This window comes from Danio rerio, chromosome 13, assembly GCF_052040795.2.
Source record: "Danio rerio strain M-AB ecotype USA chromosome 13, GRCz13ab, whole genome shotgun sequence".
Classification (NCBI taxonomy): Eukaryota; Metazoa; Chordata; class Actinopteri; order Cypriniformes; family Danionidae; genus Danio; species Danio rerio.
This window is the reverse complement of record NC_141033.1, coordinates 11,304,544-11,323,804: the sequence shown is the minus strand read 5'-3', so window position 1 is coordinate 11,323,804 and position 19,261 is coordinate 11,304,544. Positions and strand designations below refer to the sequence as shown.

Sequence of the window (19,261 nt, the reverse complement as noted above, 5' to 3'; positions counted from 1 at the left end):
TATTATTATTATTATTATTATTTACATAATTTTATGCATCCCAAAATCATTTTCATGTTCTAAAATGTATAATAATAATAATAATAATAATGACAATAAATATTTAATTAAAATTGAAATATTTTGTTTATTCAGCTGTTTCATACAAAGTTGTTTTGAAAACTAAATGTTTAGATATTTTTGGTTTATTATTTTGCAATCTCATTTGATAGAACAAATAAAGATTTTCAGGATCTAAATTGCAAACATATATTATTGGGTTTAGCTGTAGTTTAAGAATTCCATTTTTTCATTACCAACCTTTTTTTTGGACTAGGTGTATTTTAAAATTATAAATGCATGTAACATGAAAGGTTGAGCAATTAGGAAATAATACATTCCCTCTCAACATAGGTGTTGACTGTTGATCATAGCAGTGACCATTAATACAGCTTATACAGCCACTTACAGCCGGTCATATGACTATACATGACAGCATGTCAGTCAAACTGGCCTATAATAACTTTTTCAAACAAGAAAAAAAGATTTGTGATTGTGAAGTTTTGCCGCGGATGAACTTGGTAGGGGTTTGCCAGCATCGCTCTGTTGATATGGCAGAGCGCGCCATTCCATCTTGAGGGGCTCAAGTTTTGATAAATGAAATTCCACCACCAACGGAGCCATTTAATCAGAGAGTCGGCAATCTCACTCTCATTTTCCCCGAGCCTGCAATGTCACCTGCTCCCCCAGCCTGCTCCAGCCAGAGCCCCTGACCTCCGCCCGCTGCGCCCGTCCCATCCACAGCTGCCAGAGCTCTGATGAAGGCACACCTGTCCTCCTCCGGCTCTCCCGCGACACACATACTCAAACATCCCACAGCAATTAATACACAGACTTGTGGCTAATGTCTAAACGGCGGGTTCAAGTGGAGCTCAGGGCCAGACAGTTGACAGAAACCCTTGACATCTGACTTGGGATGCTCCGTAAAGATGCGGCGGCAGAGATGATTGCGTGGGACGGGCCGCCGTAATGGAGCGTTAGCCCATGAGCACGCGGCGCTGCCTTTAACAAGATTGGTGTATTGATTAAAATGCTGATTTAACAGGCCGCGCCGGTCTGTCTCTGGAAAGCCGGGGATGATGTGCCAGCTGCTGTCTGGGTTCGCTGGGCGTCCTCCGAGGGCCTCGCCATCTATCATCTCAATATGGCGATGTGAGGCAGTTTGTGTTGTGTTAATTTCCTCCAATAAATCAGTAATTATTGCAATCCTGTCCCTGCTGTTTACCCTGCAGCTGTTTTTCCATTTGTCGAGAGAACGGGTGTTCTCGGAGGACCGCACGCGCTTCTACGGCGCCGAGATCGTTTCCGCCCTCGACTACCTGCACTCTGCCAAGATTGTGTACCGGGATCTCAAGGTAAACACCAAAACGGGGAAGAATTCATATATTTAGAGAGAAGGTTTTGTTCCGTTGCTCTGCCTTTATCTGCGCGCATGTCATGGGATGCTGGAAATGTAATTAAAAGCTCTAGAGTTTGAAGCTTTTTTTTTTCTTTTGGTTTTTGGAAACATCAAACTCTGGCGGCTGTGGATGATGACACAGTGTTTTGCCCACAGCCTTGGACCAAGCCAGTTGTGGAAGTGCCAAGAAACTTGGACAAACAGCTTAGCCATTAAAATTGAAAGGTTAAATTAATGTGGCTCCAAGTTTCTTCGCACTTCCAGGGAATAAATACATTATCCATGTCTTTGTGGGCTTTTTTTGCTGTCATTAACGGTATGAATTAAGAATAGTGGCACGAGTTTTCTAAAAAAGTTATTGCAATTTAACACAAGCAGAACATTTCTATTCAAGAGTCCACAATAAGTGGCTTAATTGACTTTAAGAAGATCATTCATTACTTCATTCAGCTTTGTCCCTTTATTAATCAGGGGTCGCCACAGAGGAATGAATCTCCAACTTATGCAGCATATGTTTTACACAGCGGATGTCCTTCCAGCTGCAACCCATCAATGAGAAACACCCATACACAGACTATACACACTCATTCACACACATACACATTTAGTTGATTCAGGTCACCTATGGCGCATGTCTTTTGATTGTGGGGGGAACTTGAGCACCCGAGGCAAACCCACGACAACACGGGGAGAACATGTCACAGAAATGTCAACTGACCCAGCCAGGACTTAAACCAACAACCTTCTAGCTGTGAGGCGACAGTGCTAACCACTGAGCCACCGTGTCACCCAGGCTTCAAGATAATCCTAGATATTTTAAGACCAAACAGGCATTAAAATAAGTCAGTTTTTTACTAAAAAGAAATATATTTAATTTTAAATCACCTTGTCAACAACCTGAATATGTGGAAGTTTATTTTATAATTGTGATTTCAAGAGCTTAACACTAGAACTACCAAGGTACTGTAGTCATTTTCACAGTTTGTTTTGTAACAATTTAAAATAAAATAAAACGATAAAACAATAAAACCCTTATAACAATAGTTTCCTTATGTTTTCCTAATTGTGTGTTTATTTAATTCTAACATTGTTATTTTATTACAATTTCAAAACACAAGGGTTATATCATGTTATACCATGACCATTAAATTGACCACATGTGATTTAGCGTCTGCTGCTTTTCCGCCATCTTTGAGTATGTGTGCCTCTGTTTCCTACCAACTTTCAGATAACAAAAAAATCACTTTCAGATAGCAGAAACATTACTTTACTTGAGATGTGTCTTTCAAACTTTCAAAAATAAATCATTTCACTATGGTGAAAAAACTGATCCCCTGTTTGCCAGACAAAGTGAGCTACACACCTTCATGGGTGGTTTACTAACTGTCCCACCTTTTATTTTTGCTTTTGAATTGCATTTTGGCACTTTGATCTTTCTTCCAACAACTTTTAAACTTTAAAAAAGTTCAAAAAGTGACTTTTATGAACATTTTGAATAGTTTAATGGTACATTGTCTCGGTTGGTGCTGTATATCACTTACTTACTTACTTACTTACTTACTCCCAAGGGTGTTTACCTTGAAGTGTAATGTTTAGCCGCACTATGTTGATCTTTGGCAACATCTAATTTTTTTTTGCCAAATATATTTATTAACATTTTGTGCAGATACAATATCATATACACACAGTAATGTGTAATTCACTGTTCTGCTTTTTTACAACTAAGAACCAATGACCAAAACAATATAGTTATTAAATAGCACAGTAAATGAAAAAAAAAAAAAATTATTTATATATATATATATATATATATATATATATATATATATATATATATATATATATATATATATATATATATATATATATAAAACAGTAAAATTCTTTTTTTCTTTTTTTTAGCTTAGTCCCTTTATTATTCAGAGGTCACCACAGCAGAATGAACCGCCAAACTCATCCAGCATATGTTTTACGTAGTGGATGCCCTTCCAGCCACAACCCAACACTGGAAAACACCCTTACACTCCTGCCTTCACACTCATACACTAAAGCCAATTTAGTTTATTCAATTCACCTGTACCACATGTCTTGACTTGTGGGGGGAGACTGAAGCACCCGGAGGAAACCCACACGAACACAAGGAGAACATGCAAACTCCACACAGAAATGCCAACTGACCCACCCGGGGCTTGAACCGGCGACCTTTTGCTGTGAGGTGACAGCATTACACACTGCACCATTGTGCCACCCCTGGTGCTGTATATTATGCTACAAAAACCTTGTAATAAACTGCCAGTACATTTTGCAGAATTATTTTGATCTATATTATTTTTTATGCATTATATTATTTCAAACTACTAAAATGTCAATATAGGTAACTTTGCTAAACTGATAAGTTGAATTTTCAACACCAAAAGTTGAGAAACTAAAGATCAACGTCCCATAATGCAAATCACAGCTGTAAGTCAATGGAAAGCACTTGTTGAATAACAAACTCAAAAACTTGAATCACAAAATACAAAATTTAGGTGTAAAAATGAGCAATATCACACTCGTAGCAGTGCGATATGGCTGTATATCGGCACTGGTGGGGGGACAACGCACGCCTCCCACCAGTGCCGTTATACAGCCATATCGCACTGCTACGAGTTTATACAACAGTTTGATGGCATAATTGTGTATATAAAAACAAAATCAAACATGGAGAGTCTCAAAAACCCTTTTGTATGAGGAACTACTTTCTTCCGCATTGGATTCAAATCATAAGCTGACAGTTGAACAAGCTGAGCAAGCATCTTTTAAACTTTAGATCTGTAATGTCTGATTGTTGCTGGCTGTATGTGGGCGGAGTAATACACAAAGGGTAAAGAGGGTGTACGGGTGCTGATATTACTTAAATATATCACGGCTATCAGCCAATTAGATTCGAGAACCAGACAGAACTGTTGTATAAATGGTCAGAACGATCGCTATGACCATTCTAGCTGTTATAGACTCCTAGTAGTTCCAGTGTAGGGTTGGAAAGTTTACCGGTACTATGGTAGTATCGTGATACTATGGCTTCAAAATACTGGTGGCGCCACTGTATTTTTTAAACGGTAGTATTATTATTAACAGTCTATCTACAATACATAATGTTGCATGTGGAAAAGTCACTAAAATGTTCACACAATTATGCAACAATAGACCATTTTATTTGAATAGTCTGTGGACCACTTTAAGGTTGCAAAACTGTGTAGAATTCATGCCCTTTATGGTAGCCTGTATGGTGCACGTTTTTCACGTTTGTGCTTCAGTTCCAATGCACATCTGAATAGTTGATTTCTGTTCTCGTCAATGTGATTTAGAAGCTACAACCAAAACAATCTCTTAAAGGGTCATGACACCCCCTACTTTTGGTTTAAGTCTACCTCCGATTAAAAAAAAAAAACGCTTCATAATGGGCGTGGAGATCCGCGATCAGAGGCAGGAGTGGGCGTGGTCAGCAGAGCAGGGGAGAAGGAGGGGAGCGAACAACTGTTGTCAGTTACCTCACAAAATGAGACACAAACTGTGAAAAGAACCATGATTTTATAGTTTACAAAGTTAAAATGCAAAGAAGTGAACAGTAATTTAATGCCCTGCTACATTTCTCATTTGTAATTTCATATGCACACAACCGCAATTTATATCATTATAAAGATAATTGTGTTCATATAAACATTTACATTTACATTTACATTTAGTCATTTAGCAGACGCTTTTATCCAAAGCGACTTACAAATGAGGACAAGGAAGCAATTTACACAACCAAGAGCAACAATGAATAAGTGCTATAAGCAAGTTTCAGGTCTGTAAAGTCTAAGAAGGGAAGTATTAGTAGTATTAGTATTTTTTTTTTTTTTTTTTGTACAGTTAGTGTGATATTCAGAGAGGCAATTGCAGATTAGGAAGTGTAGTGGAGACTAAATAGTTGAGTTTTTAGTCGTTTCTTGAAAGTAGCGAGTGACTCTGCTGTTCTGATGCAGTTAGGGAGTTTATTCCACCAACTGGGCAGATTGAGCGTGAGCGTTCGCGAAAGTGATTTCTTCCCCCTTTGGGATGGAACCACGAGGCGACGTTCATTCACAGAACGCAAGTTTCTGGAGGGCACATAGATCTGCAGAAGCGAGAGCAGATAAGAAGGAGCAAGGCCAGAAGTCACTTTGTAGGCAAACATCAGAGCTTTGAATTTGATGCGAGCAGCAACTGGCAGCCAGTGCAAACGGAGTAGCAGCAGAGTGACATGTGCTCGTTTAGGTTCATTGAAGACCACTCGTGCTGCTGCATTCTGGAGCAGTTGAAGAGGCTTGATAGAGTTAGCTGGAAGCCCAGCTAGTAGAGAGTTACAGTAATCCAGTTTGGAGAGAACAAGAGCTTGAACAAGGAGTTGAGCTGCATGTTCAGATAAGAAGGGTCGGCTATAAATGAGGATATAAATGAGGATGTTTCCTTCAATCTCTGGGTCTGAATGCAGACTCGGTGATGCAGGTCTCTTGCCCTGTCTATTTTAACCATTAGCCCTGCTGGTAATCTGGAGGATTTAGGCAAACAAAGCAGCACGGAGATGTGTATAAATGTGAAAGAACTCCTGATAAAAGACAACGTTTGCTATTCTCCACTTGTACTGGCCCATACTCGTGCGGCTCTCCTGACAAAAATGCTTGCTGCACACACACACACACAGCTTTGCTGTATCGGTTCTAACAGGCTCAAGGGGAAAAACATGCAACAAATGCCGTGGATCATGGAAACAAACGCATAAGACCCTTCATGAACACCTAAATCAGTGTGCCGTGGGTCTGTGGGTGCCGTCTCACCCAGTCATCAACAGGGACAGCTTGGTGCTGGCAGGTCTATGTTTTGCCTTCGGAAAGCACATGCAGTCATGAATAATTAAGAAGCCGGCATTTCTTATAGGATAAGAAAAGTCTGCTATGAATAATAATGAGAAACTGAACCGTCATCTTTACACTTGCATTTTTGCGATACGTCACCGATTTTGATCCCGCCCCAAAAATCATTTTAAACCCGGAAAATGAAATTAGCTGCTCAAAATTATCCAGTTTTTCCCACAATTAAGGCTAACAGGTGCTAACATTGTCTTAACTGATGCTCTAAAAAGAACGACTCATAAAGTGAAATTTTGAATTACTTTGGATTCTTACTTAAGACAAAAAAAAAAAAAAAACAATAGATGAAAAACCCAAAAGAGCAACAGGAAACATTTTTTTTGTCCACTTCATAGCCTAATTTGCTCTTTTTGTAACAATTTTGTTCGGTATAGTTTGTATCTTTATTTTGATGTGTTTGTCTTTTGGTCCGTTATCTACAAAATAAACGAAAAGAACAACTGCATTTTAGGTGAAGTGATGTGCAAATACTTTTTTCAATAATAAGAGTATTATGAACTCAATTCAAGTAGGCCTAATATAACATCGTATATAGTATTTCAGACAATTTTCTGTATTTCATAGATTTGAGTTATGAATTACAGTATTGCAATACTACTTGGTATCACAATACTTCAGCTGGTATAGTATCGTAATGTAAATTAATGGTATCGCGACAACCCTTTTTCAGTGTTTACATTTTTTGCGTTTTTCATTACATTTTATTTTCAGCTAAGTCCCTTTATTAATCTGGGGTTGCCATAACGGAATAAACCGCCAACTTATCCAGCACATGCCATGTTTTTACGCTGTGGATGCCCTTCCAGCTGCAACCCATCACTGGGAAACACATACACTCACATACACACTCATTCACACACACTCATAAACTACAGTCAATTTTAACACACCCAATTCACCTTTACCACGTGTCTTTGGACTTGTGGGGGAAACCGAAGCACTCTGAGGAAACCCACGCGAACACGGGGAGAACATGCAAACTCCACACAGAAACGCCAACTGTACCAGCCGAGGCTCGAACCAGCGACCTTCTTGCTGTTATGGGAACATGCTACCCACTGCACCACAGTGTTTCCCTTTTTAGCATTTTTCAAATATGCAAAAAGCTCTCACCTATTTGATCAGGACGAACTGGGATTGTAAAGACTTGACGTTTAATTGTGGCCTTAAACTTTTATGGAGCATATGCAGTTAGTATTAAGATGCATTTTTTATTGATCCAGTCAAGTAGATGATGCTAAATACAGATGTAAACAGGGCCTAAAATGCTTTTAGTTCATCCACTTTAAACCACTTCCATGTTGGAAACATTAGATCTGATAGCTTCAAAATGTAAACACTAATGCCGTCGAATGTGTTCAGACAGAAAAGACTACTCTAACATTGCGTTGTATAGGGACATGTATTGAGAACGGTATTCATGAAAACACAAAGTCATCTGAACATTTACTCTGAGATTTAATATTAGGTGGAAACAGGGCCAGAAAGGCTAAGAAGCACTGATGGTGTTCATATGAACAAGCAAGGAAAAGGAACTTAATTACCATTTGAAGCCAGTTTGAAGAGTTTTTATGTTGTTAACTATGACGGTTTTGCTTGGACTAACTTTCTTTCTCTTCTTTTCTGCTCAGCTGGAGAATTTGATGCTTGATAAAGATGGTCACATCAAAATTACAGACTTTGGCCTCTGCAAAGAAGGAATCACTGATGCTGCTACCATGAAGACCTTCTGTGGGACGCCAGAGTATTTGGCACCGGAGGTAAAAGAAACCCCCGATGATTAACCAAACCTGCAACTATCGCTGAAACTGCCAGTATTAATCAGTGGAGCATATGCAGAGACCATGAACATGCTCAACAATTTCTCAGTAGCAAATTTAGAATTTTGGATAATATCACAAGAGTCTAGTTATGGCCTGAATGACTGAAGAGTCCTATTTAAGCTTTTGCCGTCTTCGCATAGTATGCAACATTAATGTAATATTTTAATCAGCATATGTACAGCAAACACTGCAAGTATAAAATCTGGCAGCAATCAGGCATTTAAACTGCAGTGGCATTGAATTAAAAGATACAGTAATGATCAGGAACACCAAACTGTATATCAACTGACTGTTCAGGCACTGGGAGCTTCTGATAGTCTTGATCATTTGTGAAACCTCTATAAAATATATTATTTGGTAAATGTAAATATATTTACAAACTCTGTCCTCGAGGGCCAGTGTCCTGCATGTTTAGCTTCAATGTCCTTCATTACTCCTCCCCGGAAGTGTTTAGTATTCTTTGAAAGAGCTTGATTAGCTGGTTCAGGTGTGTTTGATTGGGGTTGGAACTAAAATATGCTGGAAACCGGCACTCCACGACTGAGTTCAGGCACCCCTGACTTAATTCATTCATAATACCATCAGTTGTGTGTTTCTAAAAATGATTAATACTGCTGTTGAGTTTTACTGTATTTATCTTTTCAGTTGCTCTTTTTTTTAAAGCAGAACTGGTTTAAAGCGTTTGGTGAGGGCATTTGTGTTTTATCATTTGATATGAGTGTTATAAGAAGCATAAGAAGTAAGCAGATCATTTTTCACAAATTAAAAGATGGTTCTGATATGAAGTATTATAAATCAATGCATGAATGAATTATAAATTAATAAATAAAAAATTATAGTTTTGTATGATGATTTAGGGCTCTGTTGAAAATCTGGCTCTGTTAAAATCTGTTGAAAACTGTTGTGCATGTAACCCGCCAGTCCTACTGCATCCAACCCGGTTTAAGTTTGGATCGAATAGGCGATTCTTTGTATGGTAGTTGGTTGCTCTAACAAGAAGCCTAAAGACCTTGGCCTCTAGCGTCAGTTGCTAGAGCACCTTTAGAGGTCAAACAAGTGAAGTTTACCTGCGTGATACTTTGCTAACTGGCCTCCGTTAAAGTCACCCCCCTAAACCTCACTCCTACTTCACCCAACCCAGTCTGAGCTGGAATCAAACTGGCGATTCTTTGCGGCTTATTCATTTTCCTTCGGCTTAGTCCTTTTATTCATCAGAGGTCACCACAGCAGAATGAACCGCCAACTTATCCAGCATATGTTTTACACAGCGGATGCCCTTCTAACTGCTACCCAGCGCTGAGAAACAACCCTACACACTCATTCGCGCGCGCACACACACACACACACACACACACACACACACACACACACACACACACATACACACACGTACACTACGGCCAAATTAGTTTTTTCAATTCACCTATAGCACATGTCTTCGGACTGTAGGGGAGACTAGAGCACCCGAAGGAAACCTATGCCAAAACGGGGAGAACATGCAAACTCCACACAGAAATGCCAACTGACCCAGTTGCACTAAGGCGACAGTGCGAACCCCTGAGCCACCTTGTCACCTTTTGTGCGGCTTAATGTTTTAGTATTTGCTTAATATTTGAAATACAATCATTTATAACCTTTTACATATATTTACTATTTTTAAGATCAATATTATTAGCCCTCTTGAGAAATTATTAGATTGACTACAGAACAAACCACTGTTGTCCAGCTTGCCTAGTTAACCTATCAAAGCCTTTCAATTGCACTTTAAGCAGGATACTAGTATCCTGAAACATCTCTAATAAAATATTAGGTGTACTGTCATTATGGCATAGATTAAAGAAATTAGTCATTAGAAACTATTCATTAAAACTATTATGTTTAAAATGTTGGAAATCTCTCGTCTCTGTTAAACATCACTTGGGAAATGTTTTTTAAAAGAATTACAATTTTACAGGAGGACTAATAACTTTGACTTTAACTGAATAAATAATTTTTACTAACCATTTATATTCCTTATCTTTCTTAAAAATACTTCAAACTTATACTTACATGATTACATATCATTGTAGTACAATTTGTGTTGAATACAGTGTCAGACTTTAAAACTTCTCAAGTGTCTCAAAGCTCCTGCAGAGTCATTGCATCAAATTCAATCTTTTTTATTAAACGATAATAATAGATTTTAAAAACATCAAGAATTAAATCTTGCCAACCCCATACATTTTAAAATTTGATTAAAATGTAATATTAATCACAGTGTTCATAAGCTTCCATGGTGTTAGATAATGTTTATCAACAGTATGAACACACACTGCGCACAGATCGTGTCTTTTAAATAGCAAAAATAAGTATGGCTTTAATTTCCTTTGAGCAGTAGTTTGCTGTTGAACCTTCTGTCTAAGCAGAGGTGCACACGGCGCCCAGATTGCAGTGGCTAAATCCATATTTATAGACAGAAGGGGGGAGCGGGCAGGGGGCGGCAGCGGGAGTGAAGGGGGATATAGATTCCACTCGAAAAAGTACGGAAGACAATTTGGCGCAACATTTTGTTTTGCTCAGCCTGGCCGCTGTGCCAGGAGATGATTTGAGTGTTGGTTATTTTTCACAAGAGTATGTGATTGCACAAAAAAGTACATGCTAAACAGAGGCAGATGGTGGCAGATGGGGAAGGTTGGAAGAAGGTGGCTGGGAAACCTGGAAATCTATACTGCCGTACTGGTGTAAAAATAACAGAGCACTGCCTGAGCCAAGTTCTGGAGATGCAAAGTAGAGGGGGATTAGAGAGAGAGAGAGAAGAACGAGAGAGTGAGAGAGAGAGAGTGTGAAAGATATTTCGAGGGAAAAAATATTTTCTTTTAGGGTTACAGAAGTGAAATTGGAATAGTTTTGCTTAAATTTGGCCCTCACCAAATGTTTTAAGTGCTAATGAGAGCGAATGAAGATACATTTACAGAAATACTTCTCTAATAACAGTTCGCTTTCACAAGCTGTATGTCATCTGTCATTGAGTTCTCATCTGCCACATCTTTAGCATTTCGTAATTACGCCGTTTCTACAGCGTGTTTGCGCCCAGTAAAACACTATCGCTGCTTTCCAGCTGTTATTAAGAGCGCATTAGCAGGATGTGTGTTTGTCAGGATGTGCAGGTAAAGGTAGTGTTGGTCTTCTGGAAGGAGGTGTACAGGTGCACAGCAGCAGGTGAGCGCTCATAGTGTGTGTTTACAGTATGTGCGCATATATTTGTATGCACTTTGAACACCCCCGTGTGTGTGTGTGTGTGCACAAGCGTCCTCGTGTAGCCTGGCCAAAGTGGGATAAGCTCATGGAGGCTGTCTGTTCCACTGCCCTGCTGGGGAACTGGGCTGGTGGAGCCACAGGCTCTCTGTCCCATCCCTCCCCGGCCAGCCTTGCCAAGGGCCCAGTCCTGGGAGCAGCAGCCCTGCCACATGGCTGTCCGAGCAGGGGCCTGTTCCTCCCCTGCGGCCGCTCCTCCTCGCCTGTGGCTCTGGAACAGGGAGACCCCAACTGGCTCTGTGTGCATTAATCGCATCCCCGCCTGCAGCCGAGCTGCTCACGTACAGTCCCAGGACAAACAGCACAATCCGGCCATACGTGCCTCAAACACACACGCACACACACACACACACACACAAACAGTGGCCTCATCCTCGCTTACACTCCTGTTTGTTTCCAGAACACACGCTTCTCTCTTGTGCTCACAGACATGGACAAACACACTCATTCTGTCAGACTAGTTCAAACTTCAAACTCTGATTAAATCGGTGTAAATCGTGTCAACTTTGATTTATGAAGCAGCTGCGATAGAAGTATGATAAAAGATACTCAATATCACAAAACAATCCATTATTAATTGTGATTGACCCTAGAGCAGGTTGCTCACCAGAAGTGCCGCGACACGGCGCGCACATGACAGTTTAAAGTATCACACACTAGATGTGCACATTCGCATGATATTTAACATAAAACTAATCAGATGGCGCTCTGAAATATGAACTGCGTCCTGAGTCATGGCTGGGCGCTGCCGACTTGCAGCGCCGGTGTGTGTATCCTGATAGAAACCTATGTTTAAAATTCTAAACTGCATGGTGCTGCGCGGCGCATCACAGAGCGGCGCTTCTGGTGTGCGACCTGCTTAGGGCTCTTAGGTGGTTTGGGGCTCTGGAGAGGTATTGGCATGCCCTGACATTTGTGCTCTTTTTCAGGTTTCTTATAATTACATTAAATTCTGATGACAAACTGTGACGCAGTAATATGATAGAAAAAATTAAATAGATATGTGTGGTCAATAAAAAAACTTTTTAAAGTCATTGAACTAAGGTTATAAAACTAATATTAAGTATGCATTTATCCAGCTTTTGCAAGTAATTTACCATGGTTAATGTGGTTTTACCACAAAATAATCTGACAATCATCATGTTTACTCGTTCACTTTAAACAACAGCTCTCACTTTACATCAAGTGGCCTTAACTAATATGTGCTGAAATGAATGATTTGTTATTATGCACTTTCTGTGTAAATTTGTTTTACATTTGTACTTATGCTTGATTAAATACATGCATTTAATTACAGCTGTTATTAATTTCTCTAATTACATCTTTTATTACAGCGTTGACCATCCCTTACACCTTAACCCACGCTTAAACCTGTCTAAAACTCATACACCTAACCTGTCCCAAACCCTACCCGTATCCCTCCTCAAGTGCACCAGAAGTGTTCTGCAATACCTTTACAACACAGTAACTACACTGTATTTATTTTTATGATGCAAGTTCATAGTAGTTAAGGCCACCTAATGTAAAGTGGGACCAAACAATATTGTCAGCTTACATTGTGTGCAGTAATTCTGTTAGAAGTCAGTGGTTATTCAACTCCAATTAACCATTTCACATCTCATTTACTCTGCCAAGTGACATGCAGTACTGTTGAAATGACTGTGGTGATGAAATTATAGTACATAAAGTTGGCTAATAATAAACATTAAACTGCAAAAAATTAAATTCAGATACAAACTGTGCATAATTTAGCTGATTATTTTACATTTGTATATTGTTGTTTGAGCACTTTACCATCAGATTGCTGTTATTTCTAGTAGACCTAATACACAGATGAAATCATTTTCTGAATATTTCTGACTAGAGCTTTGATCTGTTGAATGTGAAGTGCTGTCAAAATCACAGTGCACAATATACCATTCATCACATTTGCTCTGACATGTCTGTGTGAAGAATTCATATACACTAATCTCGCTGTATGGAGGTTTTAGCGCTGCGTTCCCACATGGACCTCCACATTGTGTTTCCTAATCAGAGCGAGTAATGAATGCTGCTGTTGACTCATGCAGGTCTGCCTGTTTTAAAGATCAGAGAGGAGACATCATTATAACACCACTCTCAGCATATGCTTAACTGGCTCGCTGCCAGACAGCCTTGTCATTAGTCAGACGTATTAATCATTACTCTTCTCTCCGTCGCGCACTTCTTCTCCAGCCGCCTCGTTTCCTCCACCTAGACTTGAAGAGCTTCCGGTAAGGTGTGTATGAGGGTCCACAGTAATTGGGGCCCGGGACGCTTGCCCAAATAGCGCAGCTTTGATCCAAGGATTTCAGGCTTTTAGGAATGTGCTTCCATGTTCCAACTGTATCCTGTGCTGGACCTTTGACCTGATACGGCGGTGGAGAATGAACGTTTAGTTGCTTTTATCGGTGAATCGCTGATTGGCCTGAGAATTGGCTCACACTGGCATGGGCTTGGTGATGAGAAGCACTACAATATGAGAGTGTGTGTGTGTGAAGTGCTGCCATTATCAGCTACTGATATTCATACATTAGCATGGATCTTCATAACTGCCATTCATTTAGAAACTCTCAGCTGTAATGACTATAACGCAGAAGAAGTTGATTCAGTGTAATGTTACACGTTCAACTTATTTTCTAGAGTTGCTGTGTTTAAAATGTGCTGAACCAAAATGTATATAGAAATAATAATGCAATAGTTAATATACAGGATTTAGAAGTGAACAGAGATTGCCTTTTAGACCTCAGTTAGATACCAAATAGTCTTGAGAACTAAATTGAAATCTAAAGGAGCTTGATTGAATTTTTAAACTGGAAATAAGACATTGTTTATCAGCTTTATGAAGGGATGGTTGAATATAGATGGATGTAGATAAATGTCTCCTACAGTAGATATTATATTACTTAAACCTAGTAAAGTTTTTTAATCAAATTTCATGAGTATGAAATGCTTATGATTGACCACGACTGGTCTTGCATCATCAATTACTAACCAACCAATCAGACGCATTCAAATCAAAATAAATAGTCTGTTTTCCTTACATTAGTCTTCCTCGTTTTTTCTGACAAAACCCCCCCCTTCCACCCTGACTCTTTCCTAATCCAATTGCAGAGAAGTTCTCAAAACCCACCTGAGCTCAAGACCTACCTGAGCCGTCTAAACGGAGGGAGCCCCGGGCTCGTGGATCTTCAGAGCTCAGGCCTCTCTCCTGGGACAGCATGCCAAATAGACTTTGTGAACTCTTGAATTTTTTTAAAATTCAAAACTTGAATAAAATCCATTTGAATAAAATCACAAAGATATTAACTTATTAAAAAAAAAAATGCTTATCTGCATTTAGTGAAAGTTTGTTTTGAAAAAGTTTACTTCACAATAATATCACAATCACAATATACTAGTTTTTGATGGCTACCTCCCGAATCATACTTTCAGCTTCAGTTATCATGGTTTAATTAAGTCTAATTGTCAACTTTGATGTGTTTACTAAGTTAAACATCTGCATGAAACATCTATTTTCTGCATTATTTGTATTTTCAGTAATAAAGAGATTATGTGTTTGTTACTACAGTACATTCTGCTCAACTCTGTTACATCAGTTGTAAAAAGGCATAATACAATCTGTGAAGCACTGATAGAAAAAGCACGTGACCTGCTCCAAATTAAATCACATTGCTTCCTCTAGTGGGAAACTATGGAAGGCACTAAGGCAATCATTTGTACAAAATGTTTAGCTTAGACCAATAGTATATTAATTGTATGTCAACTCTATTATTCTAACATTTCAATGAATTTCTCATTCACTTTTATAAACTAGACATGCCATGTGGTACCTTTGGGGTTCGAATCTTGAGCTAAAGCTCAAAGAGGTGAAGAATGTCAACTCTGTTAGTGGCTTAAGAAGTGAACTGAACAACAGTCAGTGAAAGAACCAAATGTTCCCTCATTTTGCACAATTTGATGTTAATAAAGGACATTAATTTGACGTTAATTCAGCTTACTCTAGGCCGTTCAATTCATTTTCCTGTGTCATTAAAATAACTCTGGTCATTAAAACAGACACCTTCAACAGGGGAGCCAGTTTTAAGATCTGAAATTCACCTTTTATAGTTTAAGCTTTTTGATTAGTGCTTTTAATTCTTCAGAGATAAGGGGTTAAAGTACAAAACTAGCCATATGATTTTGTTAGCTCACATTGCTAGTTTATTGTTGAACAATTCATCTGTGCATAACATTACAAAATCTAAAAATGCATTTCCTTTTTTTTTTTCCAGTAAATTGTTCTGATTACGGCTGTTTCTTTTACACGTTCTTCAGCGATCTTGTGTATTCATGTTCTCATGTATTATCATCATCAATTGCCAAAGTTCAGTTCCAAAACTGCGTGAAGGAGAACGCGTGAAAATTCTCAGATGTGTTCTTGGTATCAAGGATGCATCAATGCAAACTTGATACCAAAGCACCGAACTCGCTTTAGAAGTCCCTTACGTCATTGTGACTGAATAAAGGCGGTAGGAAGCGCAACATTTTATATAGGTTTATAATCAAAGTTCTGAGATATAACTTATTTGTCTCAGGAGTTTCCCTAAATGAGATCGTGATAGTAAACATTAACATGAAAATATAATAAACACATTAACACATTAAGAGTGTTTATTTGCTGAAATTTATATGAAAAAAAAAATCTGTTTTATTCGTATTGTGCAAAGTATATTTGTAAGGATTTTGTCCATGTTGTATATATTTAAAAGGGAAAAATCAGTAAATCATTGTATGAATGCTGTAATGTTTAAAAAACTTTCTGTTAAAAATGTGTAAAGGTCATGTTAATTCAGGAAGAATGCAGCATCTCGTTTCTCACAGGACAGTTCTGTGTCCTTGCGGTCTCCCGAGTTTGTTCTTCCGAGGTGACAAGACCTCTTCACGAGAATGCAAGTACGTTCTCTGTGTTTTTGCAATTGAGAAACAGCCAACGCATGTATTAGGTATTGGGCGTGGCCAACATACTTAACCACGCCTTCTTCAACTGTCAGTTTTGACAGAAACAGAAACAGTGAGAAGAAGATGTCTGTTTTAATAACTCTTCTAAAACCTATTTCCTGATCTTTCTGAATGAAATTCCTGCTTTACTACATTCATTTACACCGTGGTAGAAAAAACAAGCCTCGCTTACTGTTTGCTCATTTAAAATTCTGTTTCTCTAGGAACTGCCTTACAATAAGAAAAAAACGGTGCAGCTTCTTGTTCATGTAGACTTAATGCTTCCTTTTTGTCCAGGTACATGTTGTGGGCTCTGATCAGGAGAGTTCTAATCATGGCTGATTGTGCGTGTCTTCAGGTGCTGGAGGACAATGATTACGGCCGTGCGGTGGACTGGTGGGGTCTCGGGGTGGTCATGTATGAGATGATGTGTGGTCGACTGCCTTTCTACAATCAGGACCACGAGAAGCTGTTTGAGCTCATCCTGATGGAGGACATCAAGTTCCCCAGGACGCTCTCCGCTGATGCCAAGTCCCTGCTGTCCGGCCTGCTCATCAAAGATCCCAACAAGAGGTACAAACCCAGAAACATTCCTCACGATATCAAGATCAGTTTGCCTTTCTATTTTCTGTATTTGACTTAATTAGACAGGAACTGGCCATCAGTTGTCAAGCAACTACAGGAAATCCTTTTGTTTTTCCAATCAGACTTGGTGGAGGTCCGGATGATGCTAAGGAAATTATGCGACATAGTTTCTTTACTGGAATTGACTGGCAGGATGTCTATGATAAAAAGGTAATTGAGCATCTTTGCTGTTGCGTCTTCTTCATTACAAATGAAGATGCACTCTGTAGCTGTGTCTCATTTCAGAGAGCTGAGTCCTTCCAGGTCCACACAAGCCAAAATGAGCATTTTGAAATGAGACGATCTAGCCTACATAGGACAGATCTCGTCTCATAGCGACCGCAATATCTGCCTCAAATAAGCTGTAATATTGTAATGACTTTTTTTAAAGTGATTTTAAAACTTATTTTATGCAATCTGTAGCCAAAGCAAGGTTTACAGAAGCTGGAAATATAATTTCTTTGATTCATACATGCACACATAAACTCTATAAAATCACTTGTAAGTAAGGCCGCATTTACACTGCAATGTTCAAGTGACTCAATTCCGATTTTTTTCTCCCATGTGACACAGATTCAGTATGGCCCATGTACATGTAAGCAGGAACAAATCATATGGATTCTTATTTACTCAAATCAGGATCAGGCCTTGTTCATATGTGTAATTTTATCCAATATAAATCGGATCTGTGCCATCATGTCTGCAGTGTAAGCAGGTAGATCAGATTTTCACCTGTCAATGCGAGTCGCGCGTCATTAAAAACCATAGCGAATGATGTCAAGTCTGACACTTTCATTTTAGTACAGACTTCAGTCCCAAACCTTAAATTTCATACACAAGGACTTAAACAGCTTTCATATTGTCATATAACATATGTATTTAAGCATGTTAACGAGAGCGAGAGAGCGCAATGTCTGCCACGTAACCAATATAAACTAATATAAAACTAGTGCATAGCTACATCACGCGCAGAAATTATGCCATGGACATTACATCAAGATGCCTAAAGGTTTTAAAAAGCCTATATATCAAAAGAAGATGGATAAATGAGAATCTTTCTGTCATAAACTATAGTAAAACAGCTTTTCAAAAGCTGCGAACAGATTACATACAGGAATAGAGAAAAGAGCACTCTTTAATTGTCAGCTGTTAGTCAGCGCTCTTTTTTCTCTGGTAGTGTGCTGTGTAAATGCAGACAATCGGATACCAGTCACTTTTAAAAGATGATGTAAGCAGGTCATCAAAAAAATTGATACAGTCACAAAATCGGAATTGACCTTAAAGATCTGCAGTGTAAATGTGGCCTAAAACATGCCATACTCTTTTTGTTTGTTGTTTTGACATCGAAGTAAAATAATCCTAATTCAGACATTTAATCCGGAGTTTTCTTTTAAAAACAACCTGCCGTTATCAGTGCACACTGAATCTTGAGATGTCCGCGAAGGATCTACCAGTTGTATCCTTCATTACCTGGAAAACGAAGTACACATTTTAAGGCTGCATTTGAAGGAACTTTCGAATTTGTTTGAAATAAGACTGTGCTGATGACGCAGTACCTTTCGAATGCATTTTTTGAATGAGGCAGCCTTTGAAATGAGACACATCTTGTATTTTAGGTCTATTTCTGAGATTTTTTTTTATATATATATATAAAAGACAATTATGATGTTTTATTGTTGTGACCCCATAGAAAAACACAATTGTGAGATAATACTATTTTGATGCTAAAATAGATTTAAACAATATCAGAAGTGATTTTGTTGACTTAAACAAAATATTAAATATCAATTTTTTAATGTTTTAAATAACTGGCGAAATTAAAATGTCAAAATATTGGTGAAATAATAATCCATCATCATTCCTTCTAACATGTTTATGTAGAAATGAAATGACACACTTAATCTGATCTTATTTTAAAGGATTAAAAACCTCTTGCTGACAGTTGGCTTAAACTTAATTTGAGTGACAAAGTATAAAGTATTACAATATCAATTAAAGATGCCAAAATAAAATCAGTAAATACCTAAGCTTAGCTGAATAAAAGGAGTTCAGTACATGGAAAGACATACTGTGAGCCTTAAACACTATTAAGTGTAATGAATGTCCCAGTTAAAAACAAGCCAATCGAAACAAAACACTGACTCTGACGATCC

The 19,261-nt window shown here is 38.5% G+C and overlaps 1 protein-coding gene across 1 annotated transcript in view; it reads left to right on the top strand.

The window, feature by feature from the left end:
* The window catches only part of akt3a (AKT serine/threonine kinase 3a), a 201,479-nt gene that overhangs the window by 171,122 nt on the left and 11,096 nt on the right, over positions 1–19,261 (top strand). The window contains 4 exon segments of the mRNA NM_001197201.2: positions 1,272–1,394; positions 8,001–8,129; positions 16,843–17,057; positions 17,192–17,279. Coding sequence (NP_001184130.1) covers positions 1,272–1,394; positions 8,001–8,129; positions 16,843–17,057; positions 17,192–17,279 — 555 coding nt within the window.